This window comes from Vicia villosa, linkage group LG5 (genome assembly GCF_029867415.1).
Source record: "Vicia villosa cultivar HV-30 ecotype Madison, WI linkage group LG5, Vvil1.0, whole genome shotgun sequence".
In the NCBI taxonomy this organism is placed as follows: domain Eukaryota; kingdom Viridiplantae; phylum Streptophyta; class Magnoliopsida; order Fabales; family Fabaceae; genus Vicia; species Vicia villosa.
The window spans coordinates 158,365,440-158,388,019 of NC_081184.1; the positions used below are offsets into that span (position 1 = coordinate 158,365,440).

The 22,580-nt window shown below is 33.7% G+C and overlaps 2 protein-coding genes across 2 annotated transcripts; both read left to right on the plus strand.

Moving 5' to 3' along the window:
- Nucleotides 1-8,489: 8,489 nt before the first annotated feature.
- On the plus strand, nt 8,490-10,905 carry LOC131607947 (15-cis-zeta-carotene isomerase, chloroplastic-like). Its single transcript, XM_058879893.1, has 4 exons — nt 8,490-9,131; nt 9,698-9,844; nt 10,025-10,234; nt 10,353-10,905. Exons 1-4 carry the CDS (start codon nt 8,661-8,663, stop codon nt 10,686-10,688), a joined length of 1,164 nt encoding a protein of 387 aa, XP_058735876.1. The 5' UTR covers nt 8,490-8,660; the 3' UTR covers nt 10,689-10,905.
- Nucleotides 10,906-13,837: 2,932 nt separating this feature from the next.
- Nucleotides 13,838-20,913, plus strand: LOC131607948 (probable DNA primase large subunit). Its single transcript, XM_058879894.1, has 20 exons — nt 13,838-14,135; nt 14,374-14,435; nt 14,531-14,634; nt 14,961-15,042; nt 15,124-15,183; nt 15,310-15,367; nt 15,782-15,801; nt 16,062-16,145; nt 16,242-16,306; nt 16,422-16,470; nt 16,544-16,591; nt 16,690-16,779; nt 16,936-16,995; nt 17,733-17,792; nt 18,158-18,232; nt 18,421-18,506; nt 19,311-19,404; nt 19,490-19,597; nt 20,347-20,407; nt 20,523-20,913. The coding sequence occupies exons 1-19, from the start codon at nt 13,988-13,990 to the stop codon at nt 20,362-20,364; spliced, it is 1,371 nt and encodes a 456-aa protein (XP_058735877.1). The 5' UTR covers nt 13,838-13,987; the 3' UTR covers nt 20,365-20,407; nt 20,523-20,913.
- The last annotated feature ends 1,667 nt before the right edge of the window (nt 20,914-22,580 follow it).

Here is a 22,580-nt window from a genome sequence, read left to right on the forward strand (position 1 = left end):
TAAGCCTTTTAAGGGAGGATGACGAGAACGATACCGCAGCCTCATATAGTATGCTTTTGAACAGACTACGCTGACGATGTACAGGCGTTGTTTCAATTCCTAAACAGTGGAGATATAAGGATGTTAATCACTTGTTAAACCCTTTTGAGCCTAAGAAGTAGAAGTTTTCTTTCTTGTACTAATTAAAACCCTTGATCATAACCTGGGGCAAGGTAGTTCTCAGTTAATTTGGCTGTGCATTCTATTTTAAGAGAATCATTCAGTACACCTTTCAACAAAGGTTCAACCATACACATCAAAGAAATGTTGGAGATGTCAATCAAGAGACAATGATGGTTCATCAATCATTAAGCAACGCAGTCAATATCTTTCAAAAGAAAAAAAATGGAAAAACATATATACAAAGAAAAGCCTGCTAAGTCAAAAAAAATCAAAAGATGACTTAGGCAAAAATCAAGGCATCCCGCTGACTGTAAGTGCAAAAAAGGACAGTTCAGGCAAAAGTTAGGGATATATAAAAAAAAAATGAAAACGGAAAAGTCAATAAATTCCTGAACAACACAATGTTGTGACTACCAAAAGGAAGAAGCGACTGCCATCTCAAAGGCTCTCTTAGCTTACGAACCATCATCGTTATCAAAAGCGCAAATCCAAAAGTCTCTTGGAACCTGAATGCATAAGTTGAGTTGACTGAGCTTAGGACTGAAGTTCATCACGAAGAGGGGTGGGTACAATCAAATTTTGAGCCTTTATCCTTTGTTTCTCAAACCGTGAACCAAGCCACATTACAACCCTTGAAAGTCCTAACTGAAGCATGGTTAGTTCAAAAGCATACTGTCACCAAAAGGGTATCCCGACTCCTTAAAGCTTACTACAAATGTTAAGTTGATATCCTGTTTTTCACAAACATCACATTATTACAAATAGCATGTTTTTACGAATATCACGCTTTTACATCTCTTGTTTTAATGTTTTTTCAAAACTCAAGACAAATGTATGCATTGCATCTCATGAATTCATTATTAAGCATATTCTGCTACATAATTTCGAATGTTAGCAACAGAAAGAATTTGCACAGAGTACAACTAATGATCGAAAATTATCCCGACAGACAAAATTACTCCAAGAAAGCAATGTCTCGTACGTATACAAGGGGCATGGCATGCTTTGCCCAAACAATCTGGGGCAATCAAGTCAAGATTCTAAGAATCTCTCATAGATGCTCGAACAATCAGGGGCATGCATCCAAGCATATCTAAAGCTACTCCCCGATCAACGTGAGACATTGTCATGAGCCTATGATTACTGGGGGCATATCGCCCACAGTAAATATCTCATAAAATCCTCGCGAGGCGAATCTTTCCAAAGTTCCTGCTAACTGGGGCAAATCTATGCAAGTCCAAATTCAACATCTTGATCAATACTCAGTGGCATGTCCTGAATCAAGTAGTAAGTTACTATGATACTGGGGGCAACTTTCCAGACACCCACATCTCCCCACAAAGCCACGTTCGCAAGATCATATCCCCACAGAGCAATTCTCAAGAAGATATCTTCAAACATATTCGTCTCAACAAAGACATGACTCCCCAACAGAGTTTACATCTCCCGCATTACCGGTCATCCAATATGTTGCTCTTCTCCAACATGGTTTATCTCTAAAATCAGGGTACATCAAGTCACTGATCATCTCCAAGCAGAAATCATAAATTCCCAGCTGAGCATCTTCAAGACAAGATCAGACAGTACAATTACAAGGACATAAAGATCTACTTTCTTAATCAAAGACAACATAAATCATATTCACATATCATATGTCATAAACATATTCATACACTGCATACATTACCTCATAATGAACTCATACATAACATGCAAAAGCTCTCATTTATTTTGAGAGATTCATTACATAACCCATGCATCATGACATTGCATAAAGATTAACCTTACCTTTTTCAGAATACAGGTACCGACAAATGAACGAAATCTCCAACTTTCCAAGATCTAATTCAGCTACTACGAATGGTACTGACACGATCAACGCTCGAAGATCTAATTCATTTACCACGAACGGTAATGACACGATCACTTTCAAAGTCTAATTCAGCTACTACGAACAGTACTGACACGACAAAAGATCTAATTCGGTTACTACAAACGGTACTGACACGGTCAACTCTCAGAGATCTAATTCTATCATCACGAACGGTGTAGACACGGTCACTGACCTTCTCAGTCTAATTCAGCTACTACGAACGGTACTGACACGACAGAAGATCTAATTCAGATACTACGAACGGTACTGACACGATCAAATTTCAGAGGTCTAATTCAGTCACTACGAACGGTGCTGACACGACAAGAGAATCTAATTCTATCATCACGAACGATGAAGACACGATTATCTCCTCAGATCTAATTCTATCATCACGAACGATGAAGACACGATCATCTTTCCAAGGATCTAATTCATCTACCACGAACGGTAATGACACGATCAACGCGCAAACAACATCTTCTCAAAATTCAACTACCAGATGGCATCCACAAACCCATCTCCGACAAAAGTCCCTACTTCAAATAGGGCAAATTTCTTGGTATTCTTATGTTCAATCATCTTCCACCTTCAGATGCCGACTGGCGCGCAAACCACTCTACATCTTCAGGTTTAAGATAATTGAACAGGGGCAGCTGTCATACCCCAAAATTTGCCCATACTCTTCTCCTGCACAAAACCAAATCAAAACACAATGCTCCTAAAACACACTCCCCTATACAAGGCTCTGAACTAGGGTTTAGGTCATTCAAAAGGAAATCATTGAATCAATGGCTCAAGGTGGCTCCATAGGGTCACCAACATCCCAAAGAATCTCTGTGCAAGGTTTCAAGTCAAACAGAGCTAATTGAGTCCCTCAAATCCTGATTAGGTCAACAGTCGATCCCCAAGGGCAAAATAGTCATTTCAAGTCCAAATACAGTCAAAGTCAAGATACTTGGTCAGCAACATCCTCATAACCCTAAAATCATCATTTGATCAAGGATTGATCATGATGATGCAAGGAAAGATCAGAAAAGTCAAAAGGCAAAAGTTACTATTTTGGGCATGAACTGAAAAAAGTCAACCAAACTTTGAAAATTCGCCAAATATTCACACTTCATCAGAAAAATTCCCACCAAAGCTCATGTTGAAGGGAATTCATTCCTCTATCCAATTGTCCAAGAATTAGAGCCCACAGGTCAATGGTTTAAGAATTATGGCTTCATACATTATAGGTCCTTTTCAAAAGTCAACAAAAAGACACTGTCTTCAAAAGGTTATAAAAGGAGCATGGAAAATGATTTTGATATGAGACCAAAGACATGGGTTAGAGGACTCTCTAAGGTTTCTAAAAGGTCCAAGAAATTGGAAAAATATTGAAGTAGGAGGAGATGGCAAGGTGTACAAGTTCACTTAAATTCAAGGGCATGTATGGAAAGAAAAAGCTCAAAACCACAAATATTTCCAAATGGGCCTATGATCTTTCCATCCAATCTCTATCATGAGCCCATTCACGATCCAAAACAAGAGTCATGATATTTTTGCTATTTTTATTAATTATTTTATGGTTTATATCACTTTAAATCATAAGTTAATTATATAAAATAGCAAATTAAATAAAGATTTGATTTTGCTTTGAGTTTAAATCAAGGAATCTATCAATATAGTCCTCCAAATAGATCAAATTTCGTTCAAAACAAATTGGTGAAGAAAAGATTTGGTTTTGGACATATTTGGAAAGATTTGCAAATCAAATTTTCTCAAAGAACAAATCATTGATTCAAGGAGATTTGGTCAGAAATTGTTAACCTAAACCTTGCTATTATAAATACATAACAAGTGCAGACCCCAAGGGGGAGAGAATTCGGCCTCCAAGAGACCCTTACCCGAGCCCAAAAAGTGTGAAAAAGTTCAAAGGTACTTTGGAGATTAAGGCAAAATCAAGGTGTTCTAAGCGCTCAGAATCATTCCTGGAAGATCACTGAAGAGATTCTAACCAATCTTGAAGGTGGAAGCTCTCCGAATTGACCACAATTCATCACGGTTTGGCGTTTTTTTGCTTCTCACGATTCCATCTTTACATGCATCATACATGAGTTTAGATTGCATATTATTGTTTGTTTGGAGGTTTAGATCGATTCTGCATCGTTAAATTGCTCGTTATGTGTCTATACTGTAAAACACCATGAATGAATACTAGGGTTTCAAATTGGGGTTTTGCAAAGCAGGGACAATTAGGCCGAATCGAGGCCATGAATGAGATCGCAAGAACCGTGCGGTTCGAAACATGGTTTTATTTTTGATCTTATGAGCATATATGGAGGTTTTACGATGAACAGGTGTAAAAGGTATGGTCTTTTTATAACTAATCTGTGAAGGGCGCTGTAAATTGTTTTTAGCAGGTTTTGGTGAAGAAGATGATGTGTTGTCGCAAGGCCATTGGCTCATTTGAAAACTGGCGCCTTCTTCCTCTTTTAATGCCATTGTTTTTATATTATGAATTAAAGGCGTATGTTGATCAGCGAAAAGCCATTGGCCGAGTGGTTAAAGCGTGTGTCTAGAGGACGTTTGAGGTAAGAAGCGCCAGTTCGATCCTCTATGGGGTCATATATTTTGTTTATTTTCCATGTTAAGTCTGAGTTGCAGATCCGGTGTGCGCGATCCACAAGAGCTCACTATGCACCCTCATGCACAGCCTTCAGATCATCACTCAAGCAGATCCAATGAACCTGAAGATGAAGGACCACCGAGGGCCTTCCAGAGCGCGCCACACAAGAACCGAAGCTAAGTTTCTTCCAATTTTTTTTTATTTTATTTATTACTTTATTATTTATTATATAATCTTTTCATTTATTCATTGTTTGTTTTGTTTTTGTTCTAAAAACCTTTTAAATGATAATTAAATCTTTACAAAGTCATTATTATTTAATAAACTTTTTTTAATGATCATAATTTGATTTTGTTTTTAAAAATAAAAAAAATAATAATAATAATTTGATTTATTTAATTAATTTCTTTTAATTAACAAAAATTATGAGAATGGTTCTTGTCCGATTAAATTATTTTCTTTTCCTTGATTTAATTAATTAGGTCGCGAGACCAATAATTAATTAAATCATTTGTGGTTTCTTATTTAAATTCGTACCCTAATCAGGATTTACGAGATCATGCCATACATTGATTTTTTTTTATTTTCTTTTCTGTGCATTATCAGGGTTAGCAACATGGTTCGTCCTGAGCGCGCGCCTTCAACAAACCTCGAAACCTCGAAGTTAAGTAATTTAATTCTAATTCAATTTAAAATATATTTAGATTATTTTACTTTTAGGGTTTGCTTTGCATTCACCCCTCTCTTTCTGCCTTGTCTTTTCAGGGTTACTTCCGAGGTTCCCTCCGACTCTAACCATATCAGATCAAATTCAAACCAAAGCTAAGTAGTCTCGCTTATTTAATTATTAATTGTTATTTATTTTATTTATTTTTTATTTTCTGGTTAACCCTGCCAACCTTCGAATTAGCCATACACTCACCCAGTTTCTTTATTTTCTTTCTTTCAGGGTTTGTCAAATGCCAAAGCTACGTCATCGGTAACCCTAAATCTTTTTTTCTTTTTTTATTTTATTATTACTTATGCCAAACCCTATTAAGGGATCCGCTGGTTACAATTCCCCTATCCTCCGCTGGTTTCATTTTCCCCCTTCCCTTTATTGCTTTATATACTGCGTGGTTAGTAATCTTAGGGAGTGCAAGCCTTAAACTGAATTAGAATAACTAATTAAAAGATAAATATCTGAATTGAATCACGTGATTGGTGCACACACGCACGCTTTTTGAGTAACCCTCTCTGTTGCCTTGCTGCCTGTTGCCTGTTGCCTTTGTGTTTTTGCAGAATAAGCCTCGTCCCTCGAATTCGAGGATACCTCAGCCATGTTGCCTCGATAAAAAGGTCACGACCCTAATGATGCTGCCTTCGATACACAAATGACCTCGACCCTCGGATGTTGCCTACGGAAAAAGGCTGAGGTATCTTCTGGCTGCCTACGAAAAATGGCTTATTCTGATCCTTGCCTTAGACTACCTGCCCCTTTATGGCATGGGACAGTCTTATGGCAAAGGATACTTCGATGACCCTTCTACCTCCAAACGAAAGGCTTCCTGCCCTCTTATGGCAAGGATAGACCCTTTCATTCTGAAAGGCAAAAAGAGACCTATCATCTGAGTTTAAGGTAATTGCCCCTAATTGCCTTGCAATGCTCAAACCTTTTTATTATATTCTTTCTCATAATTTTTCAAAAGGGCAACGCTCATTTACGAGCTAAAGTCCCTATCTTTTTCATCTACTTTTTCTAAACAAACGAGCAAGCAAAGCAATTAAGAGCCCATGGAAAACCATGGATGCAAAGGGTGCCTTACACCTTCCCTTTGCATAAATTACCCCCCGAACTTAGATTTCTTTAAAAAGGTTTTTTTCTGTTTCTTTTTGCCTTTCTGAATTTGTTTGGATAAAATAAAAGTCGGTGGCGACTCATGCTTAACCGCGACATTTCAATCGATAAAAAGTCAGTTCACCGTATTACAGTGTAATATTTATAGGTTATTTGAAGGTCTTGTCCTTGTTTTTTAAATACCAATCCCCTAAAAAGTGAAGATCTTGTTAAGAATCATGGTAAAAAATGTGAGTTACATAAGTTGAAGAAAACCAAAATGGTATGAAAGACAAACAAAAGAGCATCATAAAGAAGGTTTTTTACATTTGCATCTATGAGAAGCATATTCGAGTATTTTTTTTGCAATTGGTTGACAAAACACTCCACTTATGTGTAACTTTAACAACTAATTTCCATAACTCCTTCTTGTCATTAACATATTTAAGAAATTCAAAAGGCCTAGCCATTATGGATAAAGAATAAAATTGTTTCGTGATGGTATCGAAAATGGAGAAGATTGCAAAAGTTACGGTGGAATGAATTTAAAAAGATGAATTTAAAACATAAAATTTGATTTTTGTGTTTGCACAAGATTGTGCATGTATTGAGGGTGAAAAAGTTGAGATATAGATAAAAAGGGTCGATGTATAATTATGTATTATTGTAATCATTATAGTTTTTAGTATCTCAGTAGTAGTTGTTATTCAAACGAACCGTTATTCAAACTAGTTGTTATTCAAATTCAAACTAGTCGTTGCAAACAAGTACTATAAATAATCACTAGTAACACAATAAGCTTCACAATTCTTCTCAACCTCTTTCACTTTATATAATTTGTAATCAAATTTCTTTTCACACAGATCCTCTGAATCATTCCCGCATTACAAAAATGTTCATAAATTATATGAATGATGATATGGATGAATAACTTGTGAGACTTTTCTTAAAAAGTCAAAAGAAATAAGAAGCCTCAAGCTCTAAAATGCATAGACATCAAAGAAAGATTATATAGAGGAATCGTGAAGAGTGACATAATCAATTGTTCAATGATTATTTTTCAGAAACTCTAATATTCACGAATGAGCAATTTTGTCGAAGGTACAAAATGCATAAACATATGTTCCTTTGTATTATGGAAGCTTTGAACATGATGAGTATTTTCAAATAACGGAAGATGGAATTAGTAGATCAATTTTGTCACCGCTACAAAAATGCACAATTGTTATTTGTATGTTGGCATATGAAACATCTACTCATAGTATGAATCGGTGAAACCACAACACTAAATTATGTTGATAAGCTTACAAGAGATGTGATCAATGTCTTCGGGGCACAATATTAGCGAAGGCCAAATACTAAAGACATTGAGCGCATATGAGAGAAACACAAGGTTGTCTAGGTATGTTAGGAAGAATTGATTGTATGCATTAGGAATAGAATTTTTTTACTGTTGAATTGAAAAGGCAGTATGTTTGATGTGATCATGAAAAACCCATTGTTATGCTTGAAGCAATAGCTTTACAAGACTTATGGATTTGACATTGATTCATTGGAATAACGGGTTCAAACAATGATCTTAATATGTTGAACCAACCCAATATCTTCAATGATGTTCAGCAAAGGCGCGCTCTCGCAGTTTATTATACAATTAATTGTATTGAATACAAAATGAATTATTATCTATTAGATAGTATTCATCCATAATGAGTCACATTTGTGAAAAGTATCTCAGTGCCACAGGAGATATGAGAAAATTGTTTGCCCAACATAAAAAGACAAAAAAAAAATATTAATTAGGTATTTGGAGTTCTCAAATCCCTATTTACAATCATATGTACCCGACTCGATCTTGGAACTTAGATGCACTCTAGTGTTAAATAGCTTCCCGCATCGTAAACATTAACATTATTTTAACCTTTATTTTTTTTTAAAAATGTATTTTTGATAAATTATTTGTGTTGTATTACCTGACCCCACATGTAGTCCAACATAAACATTAACAAAATCACACAGCTAATGGCCACGAAAATGACAAAGCATTTTCCATTTCCGTGTTTCCATCACCGTTCCAGTCCAAAACACCAACCCTCGAGCATAACACACTTCAGATACTCTCTTCCAACTTCAACACACACACTCACGTTTCTATACATATTATATGGAACAATTCAGTTTCTTTGTTGGACTCATTCTGAATGTGTGAAGTCCTAACAAACAACATGGCTTCAACACCTCTTGTCCTCTCCACCTCCTTCTCTTCCAAACTCCACCTAACTTCCCATACTAACAAATCACACCTTCATCATCGACCCCTTTATTCCTCTCCATCTTCTTCTTCGTCTTCTTCTTCTTCTTCTTCTTCTTCTTCTTCATACTCCATATCAAAATTGAATTTTTCCTCTTCAAAGCCGCTCCTTTTCTCTCGGAAACTAGTTGCACGTGTTTCTTCCGAAGAACATGCTACTGAAGTCAGAGATGATTCTGGCTTGGTGGGCGAGGACGCTGCAACTTTTGACCTTGAAAAACAGAAACTTTCGTCTTGGGTTTACTTCACTGCGATATTGGGAGTGGTCTTGTTTATTCTTAACTTGATCTGGATTGATGATTCAACTGGGTTTGGTAAGGTTTTTGTTGATACCATTTCAGGAATTTCTGATAGCCATGAGGTGATTAATTTTTAATTTTTAATTTTTAATTTTTTGTTGGTTTGAATGATTGTTTTCTACAAACAAAAATGGGGTAGATTCTAATATTGTTTTATCATCTTTATATCTCATCTGGTTGGTACTTGAAATTGATGAAAAGAGAATGCATCGATTAAGTTTAGTAGTTAGCAATTTTATGTGTGATCAATGTATTCTAAAAAAGAAGATAAGAAAACCAACACAAATTATGTAGCACCAACTCTTCAGATTGAAGTCACACCGTCTTGTGTCTTAGACTGACACTTGTGATAACATTCAATTAGTTCTGAGACCGACACTTGTGATAAGTGATAACATTCAATTAGTTCATTTTCTTCAATTGCTAGATGTCAGTGTCAATGTCGTGTCTTACTTCTGTGTTAGTATCGCAGATTTTGGCATACTGTCTATTATTCATTTAGTAAATTTTGTTTCTTAGTTATCTACTTGTCTTTTCCATCCATTACCATAACCAATTTAAATCTACAACTGCAATGGACTTAGATTCATAACTCATTAGTGACCATTTAAAGTGTTGCACTTCGTAGGTGGTAATGTTAGTCCTGATTCTCATATTTGCGGGTGTCCATAGTGGTCTGGCCAGCTTCCGTGACTCCGGTGAGAAACTCATTGGAGAACGAGCTTACCGTGTTCTTTTTGCAGGAACATCACTTCCTTTGGCTCTCACCATGATTGTGAGTACTTTTTTTCTGCAGAAAAACTTCAATATCCTCAATACTTATGATACCGCATCTAAGTTTTGTCACTATATAATTTCTTTAGTTGTTTTGGGCCATTAGTCTTATATTAGGACTATGGAAGTTGAATAAAATTTTAAACTAATATCCTCATCCGTGTTTGAATTTATCATGTAGGTGTATTTTATTAATCACAGATACGATGGACTTCAGCTCTGGCAGGTCCAAGACGTTCCCGGTGTTCATCAACTTGTGTGGCTTTCTAACTTCATCTCTTTCTTTTTCCTATATCCATCAACCTTCAATCTCCTAGAGGTTGCAGCAGTTGACAAGCCTAAGTTACATCTCTACGAAACTGGAATTATGAGAATAACCAGGCATCCACAGGTATAAACAAATCCAAACCACTACATATATCAAAATATAAGTTGTAAGACACCGATGAATTCGGGGTTTTCATTTCATTTGACGTTATTCTGAATAAAATTTTTGTTTTGCTATCAAGATGGTTGGGCAGGTTATGTGGTGTCTTGGCCATACAGTCTGGATTGGAAATTCTGTTGCGGTTGCGGCTTCATTCGCCTTAATTGCACACCATTTATTTGGTGTTTGGAATGGAGATAGGAAACTGAGTGAAAGATATGGCGAAGATTTTGAGATAGTTAAGGATAGAACAAGTATTGTCCCATTTGCAGCAATACTTGATGGAAGACAGAAGTTACCAAAAGATTTCTACAAAGAGTTCATTCGATTACCATATCTTACAATCACTGCCATAACATTAGGAGCTTATTTTGCACATCCACTTATGCGGGCAGCTAGTTTCAAGCTTCATTGGTAGTATAAACTTTAAAATCTCATGTTTATAGGTAGCTATACTAATGCAGCGCTTTTTATGTATTCTTATACGGATGGATTGTGTTACCACATCAACTAGGAAAGTGAAAGCATCATAAAGGATTCAGAAATCAGTTGGACAGTTAATTTTTGAGATTAATTTAACTGATCCATACGTGTATGTTGATCATGTGCACATCCAATATATCATTTTTAATTGACCGAAAGGTTTTTTAGCTGTGGTTTATGTCATGTTATTTTTAACTAAGTAGGTTTTAAAAAGTAATATGATATGATATCGGACTGCCATATATCCCTAATAAACGACTTGGAACTATTCTTATCCCTACTTGTGACAGAATTAACTCTTGAATGCAAAGTGTGCTGGAAGAGTCTTTCACTATTTTTCTTCTTTTTTTCCCGGCTGTGTTTCGTTTCATTTTGATATATCTGATAAATGTTGAGAATATCTTAATCCATCCCATAATATTTTTGAGGCACTCGGCGCAATTACATTTATGCCATCTATTTTCATATACTTTCGGAAGCACTTTTTTTCAAAATTTGATTTTTTTTCCGGATATGCATCTACGGAAGTATTTTAAATTGAGAAAGATTTCTAAAAACTCCCCAATAATTCAGTTAAAAAAAAGCTCTGTAGATGTATCTACGGAACAAATCAACTTAAAAAAAAAGTGCTTTTGGAGATACACCTCCGGAAACAGAAGGGCAAATTTGGCAACGCACATGATGTATGAGAAACCTATAAGATGAGATAAGATATTCTCTAAATGTTTAAGTCACTTAACTATTTGATATGCTCCCTTGATAAATTTCAGTCATTTCCAAAAATTAACTTATGAAGTTGAAGTTGCAAAAAAGTACCTTAGTTTATCGAAAAGTGAATTATTTGGCAAAATCTAGTTCGGTCCAACTTATTTCCACCTCTATCTATGATGTTTGTGTTTATTAATGTTTGAATCAATCTTTCTGTTCAAGATTCATGCAGGGAAGTTTTATGAGATGCATATCCGAAATAAAATTTTTACAAGATGCATCTCAAAACTCACCCTATAAATATTCGCAAATGCATCTTCGGAAAAATGGGCTGAAGGTCCATTGAGATGCATCTTCAATTTTTTTTAGGGGCAATTTTGAATTTTCAAAAATATAAGCCACACCATAAAGATTGGAAAAGAAATTTCCTTTGCAAAATTTGATCAGTTTTATGAATCCATATTAGCCCATGAACTATTGGTCGACTATTGGCCCAAAATTAAGAAAAAATTTGCTCATTGCACTTTTTCCGGATGTTGTCATTTAGACACACACAGTCACCATAATATGTCCATATATACCTTAAAGAAGAAGTATGAATGATGTATATAAATTATGCATAAAACATTTTTTTTTTGGTTATGTCTCATATAATAATAGATTCAAGACTCATTTAGGTATATGACCAGGTAACTTAAACTCTTGTTCAATGGTAAAATTTTATCCAACATCAACATATAAAACATCGGATCGAAGAACTTCCAACACACCATCCTTTGATGCATTTTGATGTATTAGTTGAGTTGACAACATCATCGAAACAATCAAGTCCAAACACATCAAAGTCATCACTAATCAAATTATGAAACAAAGTAAAAAAACATAGTTACCATATAGCCCATGGTTTTGTGTGTTGGGAATGAGTTTATCTGAAACCCAATTGTTTTAAATGATTTCTCAATTTTGAAAACTATGTTATTCCAATAACACGACCAAACTTATTTTTTTGGCTCGTTTTGACCGGATTTTATAGATTTACCCAACCCATATACATCCATAGGGTGAGCATTTGAACCCATTGACAATAGCGTGAGTACACATGACAACAAAACCGACACCCGCCGAAGCCCGCCTGTATTTGATTAGAAAAATCCATTTTGATTAGGTTTAAGTTTAAGTTTGGATTTTCCGATTTTAAAAGACGGGGATGAGACGAGTAATGAGGATATTATTATCCACTAAGAACCTGTCCATGAACCCAAATGGTTGATGATTTAGAGAATATATTTGATAATTTAGAACCTTAATTGTTTCGTCAATACATTGATATTTTGGTATGTACTTTCTTATTTGAAATTTATTTTTGAAAATTTTCAAGATCATTTTAATCTATTATTTATATTGTATGTTAATCTAGTTAGAGTTTGTGAGAAGTTATGAGTTTGAAGAAATGAATTATTTTAACTTAAAATAATTGATTCCCACGGGTGATTCGAGGATATCCAAACTCGTTTGGGATGAATTCTGTTTAGATTTTAAACGAAGAAAATGTATTTAAGTAGGATTCGAGTTTGAGTACATAAAAGGTATGATCTTGCCTCTGCTCCAACCCGTTGCCATGCTTAAATCTGTGTCGGCCAACAAGTATATTAAAAATAAATCACTTTTAAAGAAGAAAGTAATGATTTTTTGAGTTTAGTAGATATATATTGACAGTGTAAAATAGTTTTACACTATCGTCCAATAAAAAATCAACAGTCAGTTGTGTTAATAAAGATTTTTTAAAATAAAAGCGTGATGTGGCTGAATACATGATCGTGATTAATTAACAATGTAAAATTAATTTACACGGTTAGGGTATCACCCATTTTCTGTAATATTTTTACGAAGAGTCATGCTAGTGAGTGCTACAAGAGCAGTTTTTAAGAATTCCAAATAAAAAAAATCTTTTGCATTTCAATACATTGATTGCAAGAATTTTCAAAAAATTATACTTTTTTATTCTTTAGAAAACTTTTCCAATGTATTAAATATAAATGTATCAAAACAAAACATAAAATTTTAAACTCTTAAACCTCAAACACCCGTTAATATTTCCCTTTTACAAAATATAAAGTTATATTAAATATTTACTTAGGATGAATAATGTGACTCCCACATATTTTAAATTGAATAATACAAATAATAATAATAATAATAATAATAATAATAATAATAATAATAATAATAATAATATAATATAATTTTATCACTTGTTTATTATTTTGATTTTGAAAAGTATTATTCCTTTGATTTAGTTTATTTCCAATTACAATTTGTAATTTATAAACTTTATATCAAAATATACTTTTTTGGCAAAAACAAATGAGAGAGAGAGAACACGATCATTTTCCCGCCATTTTGTTCCCCAGCCCCAATATTTTGGCGCGAGGGTTCTGAAACTGGAAAAGCAACTCAAACAGCATCACATATCGAGATTGCACCGTTCAACTTTTGCTTCGGCGCCGCAAGAGAAGAGAGAAAGCGATGGAAATCGTTCGACCCCATAGTCATCGGAACTTGTTTTCCAGTAACGACGCCGCATCTGCTCCAACTATTCCCCTCTATCGCTCTGCTCCGCCACTCGAAGTCAGACTCGAAGATTTCGAGTCTTTCGCCATCGATCGTCTCCGAGGTAGCACTTTTTCTTTAATCGAGTTATGTTTCTTCAATTTTCATAGACCTGTTCTATGCGCAACCACATGCTTCTAATGCTCGCTGTTTTCGTGCCTAGGGTTTGAATAGTTTGCTCTAGCAACATTTGGGTATTAATTAGGCTTGTGGTAATTTGAGTGTAATGTTTGAGCGAAGAACTGAAATCTGCAATTATGATGCATAATTTGATTATTGATGTATATTATTGCTTATTGCAGTTCTGAAGGGAATTTCTGATGGTTTGTCACGGGGAAAGAAACCAGATGAAATGGAAAAATTGGTAAAATCCTGGATTTGCCGATAAGAATATAGTAGTCTATTAATTTATTTGATTTTCTCTTGTGTACTATCTTCATGTAAACCATAATTGCGTAGGTAAACGAACTGTGGAAAGCGAACATGAGACATCAGCATGCTTCTGAGGTTTTGAACAAGGATATAATATCTCATTTTGTTTTACGTTTAGTGTATTGCAGAACGTAAGAGCTCTATCTTTCTCTTTAACATGTTTTTTATTTTTCTGTTGTTCCATGCAATTTTAAGTAGGCATTCACTTTTTCTGTGAACCTAAGCTTAGTCATATGTTGTTGTTTGCTAAAAAATGACTTTATAGAGGAAGTAGTTCATTCCTCATCCTCATATTTCAAACTTGCATTATGAGCCTAAATGACAATTTTCCAGACCAATGCAAGGATCAATCTCAAGCAGATTGCCAAAGAATAGTATATTCATAAAGAAATCCAAACAACATCTCTGAGTTATTCAATATATACTAAATAACTTGAATTTCTACCTGTATGACCAGGGAGGACTTGAGGAAATGGTTTCTCTCTATGGAATGTGCACTCTTTCGCTACCGTTTTCGTTTTCTAACTACTGAAGCTCAGGTAGAATCTTACTTTACTATATGTATTTTGCTCTTCAAGTAAGGTACTAATTTGTCACGTGTCTTGCCTATGAGTGTACAGAGGGCAATCATGGACGAGTTTGACATAACTTGCAAGGCTGTTAACGGTATGGAATTTGAGGTAATGACATGCCATTTGTTTTATTGGTGTTATTATTAATGTTTCTATGAGGTGAATTATGAAACATTTAGTTTAGAGCAACAAGTACCTCTGAGTGCCTTATTATATGAATATTTTGATTTCCAGAGCATTAAAGAGAAATTGGGACAAGTTGCTCGTTCCATGGGTCAGCCTTTACCCACAGGTAGGAACACAATGTTTTCTTTAACGAATGATCATTTACAGTATTGGCAGAGATATCGTCTTCTTTTCAGCATATGATTTCCGTGTTCCCTGCAAGAGGTTGAGTGGATAGGAATATATAAATAACCAGTAGTTACTACTGCCTAAGGGCTAAGGCGCTTCTTTCCGTTGGGTTCCTTTAGTATGTCAATCTAGTACTGAGATGGCAGTTGCATGATTTAATTTCTGTAAAAGATATATTGGGGGTTTCACAAGTGATATGTTTGTGCTGCTATTTTAATGTGGGACAAGGATTTACTATTTTTCAAAAGCTATGAATCCACTTTTTCTTGAAGTTTATGAGTCATTTCCTGCCTTTCACTAATTTATATCTGATGTGTCTCTCTCCTGCTTTGCTTTTTAATTTTTTTTGCAGGCGATGCAATCTTTTACAAGGTACGTGTGTTATCTTTTTCTTCTACTTTTTTGTTTTTGTACAAATGAATGGTGTTTGAGAGAATACATTCTTTCAACACACTTTCATCTCTTTTTCAACATCTTTTTCTGAAAGCATATCTTATAATGCAACTTCCATTTGATGTATCCATCATGACAATAAATGTAAGATTGAATAATCTTGTGGGAGGGGCCTTTTAAAAAAAATACATGGAGTGGAAATTATACATCTTCTTCCTTAATCTTCTCTTCCCATATAGGTACCATTTGAAGATGTTCCAGAACTTGTAGCTGGGCGTAGAGTGTTGTTAAGTCAAGGATATGCTTATGTTGCAATGAATCAGGTTGGCTAGTGTAATTGCTTTCAATTCATTGTTTTATATGTCAGTGTATTGGTTATAGTAAATCCTTATTATGTTTCAATTCTGATCCTCTCCCAGGTTGTTTCACTTGTAGCCACTCTATTCCGCAGTCAGCTGTCAAAGACACTCATCCTTACAAACAGGTTTTGTTGGTCATTTAAATCTCAATTAGTGTTCTTATGTATTCTTGGAGAATTTTCTTTCTTCAGATGCAATTATGGAATTTATGATTCTTAGAGTTTCTATATACTGTTGCAGAAAATGGACATCTTCAATCAGAGACCAGGAGAAGCATAGGTTGACTCCGGTAAGTGTGGCTGTGCTCTTTGTTTATGAGTATATATTTTCTTTTTAATTGAACTTGATTGGGTTTTGTGTAGATTGTGGAAGCCTTGAGCTCAAGTTATCTAGGTCCTGATTTTTCACAGGTAATTCATGTGGTATCTTCGCCCATTTGCCACTATTATTAGTTTATGTGATTTTGGATTGGTAATGTAATTGTCATTTTGATTGATAACCTCTGCAGCCTAGGGAATATGCTGAGATATCTTTAAAGGACATTGATCAACTTGCCAAGACCTCATTTCCTTTGTGCATGCGTCACCAGTTTGACAAGGTTAGAAATCAGTCATAAGCTATATGATCCATATATTGTGTTTCTTAATCATCAGTTTATTTAATTTTTTTTACTCATCTATCTTTTTTAACTAGTCTTCATATTGTTTTTTTGTCTCACCTGTATTAACTTCTGATTTATGCCACGCTTAATTAGCTGAAAGAGGACCATCATTTAAAACACGGTGGGAGGATGCAACTGGGCCTCTTTCTCAAGGTTGGTCAGAGCAAAATACCTTTAAATGTAGCTTGATATTTCACATGTTTTTACACATGAGTGTGCATGATGCAGCTTATCTTATTGGTTTAATTGAGATTTTCAAATTTTCTCTCTTTTGTCTTTGCATTGAAATAGTTGCTTTTTGTTCATGAAACCCTGATTCTGAGAATTCAAGTCAATGTCTTTCCACGTTTTGACTGGTTTTTGTAGATGCAGAATCTTAGCTGCATAAATGATTATAAATGTAAATTTAGTTAGCAAACTTAGCTTTATCTATATATTTCTTGGTTTATCTTTATCTTATCATTAGTTATACTTATCTTTTGTAAAACTTTTTTCTTTAAATAAGATCGATTTTTTTTCTCTCTGCTCAATTGAGTAAGAGAGGCCCACAGTCTAAAATATTTGCAGTTTCATTTCGGCATTGTGGTGCAGATCTCCAAATTAAAAAAAAAAGTTTATGGTGGTATCCTAATGCTATGACTGCTGGGTTCTAGCAGATATCCAAATTCTGCCAGTGTATGGCTCTAATATGTAGCACTGCCAGAGTACAACATTTTGATACTTCATTTTTAATTATTATTATAATAATTATTATTATTATTATTTTCAATTTGAATATGCGTGATTAACTGATCAGAGAGATTCAATTAGACTTCTGAATGACTGTTCATTATTTTCCTCCCTTTGTGTTCTCCGTTCTCATCTTTTGTTCTTTCCTCTGTAATGAGTAGGGTGTTGGTTTGAACCTGGAAGATGCACTTGCATTTTGGAGAGCTGAGTTCTCTAAGAAGGTAAGTATGATTGTTGTACATGTTCTCTTATTTGTTGTACACAATGTCAGAAACTGAAATCTATTCATTCATACTTTAAAGTTAAACATGTGAGATTGTGTATTTTGTATTGTGAATGTTGAGTTACAATGAGAATCACAATAGTTCCGCCTTTAATAATTTATGTGCACTATTTCATAATATTTTTCAATCATTCTTAATCTTCCTATCTATCTATCTATCTATTCAAGCTATCCCATATCTCTCTAGGCATCTTGGTATATAGTCTTTGAGTAGGTATTAATATTTGTATATACTGTTCTATTTTTGTCACATTATTACATAAATTACATAAATGATAAATTAATTGTAAGATCTGATTGTAGGTTGGTTTGGAGAAGTTTGAGAAAGAATATTCATATACCATTCGCCATAATTATGGAAAGGAAGGGAAGAGAACTGTAAGTATTAAACTTAACTGATTTTTGGCATGTCACAACTCACAAGTATATTCCTTTTGCAGATGACTGGTTTTGCCATTTTATTTTACAATTCAAAATCAGATTTGAAAATACTCAGTTATTTCCAGTGTGTTTCTATGCATGCATATGATGAGTTTCAAAAACTAATATTCTGATGCATGTTACAGGATTATACTCCCTATTCTTGTTCTAAAATTATTTCGTCAACTCCCGGTGCTGGAGATCATCATGGTTGCCCCTATCGACACTTCAGGTCACTCTTAGCACTTTAAGCAGTTAATTGGATAGTTTAGCTTTCAGAACTGTTAAGTGAATAGATATATTTTTCTCCATTTTTTGTTTTATTTGATAAATAATTTGTTGGCTTTTGGTGTCACATTGAAAAGATTCAAGAGCAATTTAAAATTCTCTCCATTTATTAAATTAAATATGTTGCCAAAATGATATCCAGAATTTCCAGTGTCTTCACCTTTACTAATGCCAAAATGGCTCCTTTCCTGTTAAATGCCAAGATAAGCCACTTTTCCTTATCTTCCCCTATTTATTCTTAACCTAAACATATAATTAATAAAACATAACTGCCACTAATAAAATTATTAATAACTATATTAGTGCTCCTAATATAGTCTAACAGAATGTACAGTATGTGAACAAAATTTAAGGGGGTGAACTAAATTTTAATTGAGCCGAAATGGCGAGCCTCAAGCTCTTACAATGATGGAAAACAGAAAAAAGAAATGAAAGAATGCATAAACAGGAGTTCTATGAACTTCTAAATTAGAGTTAAGCTTCTAATCCATAGAGTAAGGGTGCATTTAAAAGAGTTTTGTTTAGTTTTTCAAAATTTATTTTATAAATCAATTTCAATGGTGAAGAGAGTATACATTTATTCTAATTTTTAATATGCTCCACCCAAATAGAATTGAAGGAGTATTAACTTATTCTAATTTTTTATAACACTGAGATGCTTGCTCTGTTATTTCAGCCTCATTCTTTAATGTTATATCTTTGCCTAGTCATGGCATGGTATTTATTTGATGCCGTTTGAATTTAATAGTGAAGAGAATCTAAGAGCTGCTCTCAGCAGAATGGGGGTGAACAGTCGAGCAATGGAAGATGTCATGAACAAAGTGCGAAATAGACATTATCAGGTAGGTCTCAGCATAACCCGCTGAACTTCTATTATCAGTTAACATTTGAATTTAATATCTGATAATATGGGTACTGTATGTGCAGCTAGCATGTACCTTGACATTTGAAGCTCTTCATGGCGTGCCATGTGATGCTGGGATTAACCATCCAAATCAATATTTCAGTGACAGTCAAAAGATATTGCGCCCAAAGGTAGACTAAAGACTTGAATTCAAATCAATAGTTGTGAATTACAGATGTGATCGTGTTATCATGATTGAATATTAGGTAGGCCAGGGACTGTCCTTGCTAAATATGTTGCGATTTACAAAACCGCTTACTATGCCTATGAGTTTGAAAAAATACATCAATTATTCATGATGACAATGAAATGTGACTTTGTTTAAGCAAGCCTCATACTAATATGAATATTTTTAAGGGTATATCCTAGATATATCCCGGTAAAGTCCCTCGTCGATTTTTCTGATAATAGTTGAAGGCAGACAATATTGCAAACCAAGATCTCTAAATATAATAAATTGACATTTAAAGAGCCATGGTCTCTCAGATGAAGGCAGGTAATATCATATACACAGATGTATAAATGTAATAGACATTTAAAGAGCTTTGGACAAATTTTCCCTGTGTTTTTCCCTTCTAACACTAAACTGGATATCTTGAATGTCTTGCAACAATACGATCACATGGGTAAAAAGAAGGGGGTGGAATAAATGCAAATTGTTAACCCCAAGAATTCTATAATATGAATATTTGCTACTAAAGTTGGTAACTGTTATGCAGCTTACTGCATCCCTGCAACAAATTCATAATTGACCTTCATCACATTGTAATCATGGTGAAATATTTAAAACTTTTTTTGGCTCTGCTGACCTGAATAACCCTGATATCTGCTTTCTGCCTAATATGATAATGGTCATTATTAATATTATTTTTTAATACAGAAGGACACTTCAACCTAAATATTTGATTATAGGAGAGTGATGCAGGGTCAGTCATTCACAGGTTAGTTTCATTTCCTACTCTTTTCCGTGCCTTCTGTTTTCTTGAAATGACATTTCCCTCATTGTTAATTTCTAAATCCTTCTTTTGCACCATCTGGGTGTGTTGGTTCCTGTAGCAATTAATCGGCTGATGCAGAGATGGTGATATCTTTTACCAGCTTCCAAAGCGATTCTAAGGTGGAATTAGGCATTCAAGTTATATATTATCCTACAAGGTTTCAGTAGAGAATCTGGCACGATAATACTGTACTTCTGTATTGTTCACATTTCTGTAGAGACTGGCCTGCATGTAATATGATTATAGGGAATCGATCTTGATATTTATGTTAATCTCGCGGATCATAAATGTCAATAAGTTTTGATAGGTTTTTACCTCTTGAATGTTTATTAAGGGATGACTCATTTCCTACATGTAAAATTTTAGCATTGAAAGAATTCGTTCCCCACAATGTAAATAAGACATTCCTGAAAGCGACAATCTAATTGGAGTATTGGTTGCAAACTGAATTATATAAGAATATCTAATGTGGTTGATAGTCACAAGGTTGTTCTGAGGCAGTCGTTTAAAGCAGTCTCATCTTGTTTGAAGATTAAAAGATTTGGCGCCCCAATTTTCCAACTTTTAGATTCAAGCGCTTATAATATGTAGAGATAGACTGATGAGAGTTGTCACATTTTTGGATTTAGCTCGCACTAGGCCTTGAATGTGAAACCATGATAGGATACGGAATTTTATCCTAAAAGCTTGCTTAAAAAGGATTTTGATTAAGAGGGTTTTTGGAAGGTTTGCTTTTATTCATAGCATTAAAAATCCCTTAATTTTATGGAACTCAATTTGTAATGAAGGTGGATTTTGGAGGATTTTTTGAGAGCTTCCATTAAATTTTGGGATGTCTTTTATGATGTTATAGTATTTTGAAAATTAAAAATATAATAATAATAAATATTATTTTATTATTCTATACAAAATTATTTTTTTAAATGTTAAATATTTTCCTATTTTTTAAAAAACTTGTTTTCGAATGTCTTCTCCTCTCCTCCAAACTCACAAACAAAGCCTAAGTGATCTCTTAATAAACCCTTATATGGATGAAGCAAACATTTGAAAATTCCAAAATATCATTCGGAGATGTATCTTCGAACGCACTCTATTTTATTTTTAGAGAATTTTCGGATATACATATCCGAAATAATCAAATATTTCGTCTTTAGGGGGTTTTTGCACATGTTATAATACAGAAAATATCTATGAATATCTTATATGTATTAAAAAATTAGATAATATTTTCTATATTATTAAAAAATATTAAAAAATACTATATCCTAAATGTGATCTCGTAAAACACATATTATATTAATATGTAATAAAGAATATATTAATTAATATATAATGTATTTTTTATTACATATATGTGTTTGGGATATATTTTTATGTAATTTTTAATTTATTAATATAAAAATATTATGAAATTTTATTACATATAAGTTATTCATAAATATTGTCTATATTATAAGATGTGTTTAATGACACCATATTATGCTATATTCATATTTATATAAATTATAAATAATAAGGTAATACAATTAATATATATATATATATATATATATATATATATATTTTTTAATTTTTTAGCACTCCAATAGTTCGGATATGCATATTCAAAAATTTTATAAAAAAATCCTATAAAAATGAAATATTGTGTGCATTCAGAGATTCCGAATTAAAGGGTATTACAAAAATTTCACCAAGAACTTCTAAGAAAACATAAGGGTGCATTAAAAAATTGTCTTTCTTTAATTAACCATTTTATTGGGCCTAAGTCCAAAGAGCATTATTCTTGGTAATTTTTCTATGCACCCGATCACCTTTTCCAAGATTTATGGCAAAAAAGTTTAAAATGTCATTTTATTTTTAGAGATACATCTTCGAATGTATTATTTTTCACAAAATACTTAATTTTGGAAATGCATAGTTAGATAAATTTTTTTAACGAAAAAATGTATTTTTGGATATGCATCTCCGAATAAACATATTTTTTTACAAAAAAAATTATTTTCAGATATGTATATACGAAAAATTCTCTATTGTATCTTTTAAATTTTATATTAAATGTATCCGGTTAAACACACCTAGTAGGCAGTAGCCCTGCAATGAATATGTAAATACTAAT

Bases quoted from the DNA above. Each gene is read 5' to 3' on its own strand.
- LOC131607947 (XM_058879893.1), top strand. From the start codon at position 8,661: ATGTGTGAAGTCCTAACAAACAACATGGCTTCAACACCTCTTGTCCTC. The intron at 9,845-10,024 runs GTGAGTACTTTT...TTTATCATGTAG, and splicing joins CTTTGGCTCTCACCATGATT to GTGTATTTTATTAATCACAG. The intron at 10,235-10,352 runs GTATAAACAAAT...TTTGCTATCAAG, and splicing joins GAATAACCAGGCATCCACAG to ATGGTTGGGCAGGTTATGTG.
- LOC131607948 (XM_058879894.1), top strand. From the start codon at position 13,988: ATGGAAATCGTTCGACCCCATAGTCATCGGAACTTGTTTTCCAGTAAC. The intron at 15,043-15,123 runs GTAGAATCTTAC...ATGAGTGTACAG, and splicing joins TTCTAACTACTGAAGCTCAG to AGGGCAATCATGGACGAGTT. The intron at 16,471-16,543 runs GTAAGTGTGGCT...GGTTTTGTGTAG, and splicing joins AGAAGCATAGGTTGACTCCG to ATTGTGGAAGCCTTGAGCTC.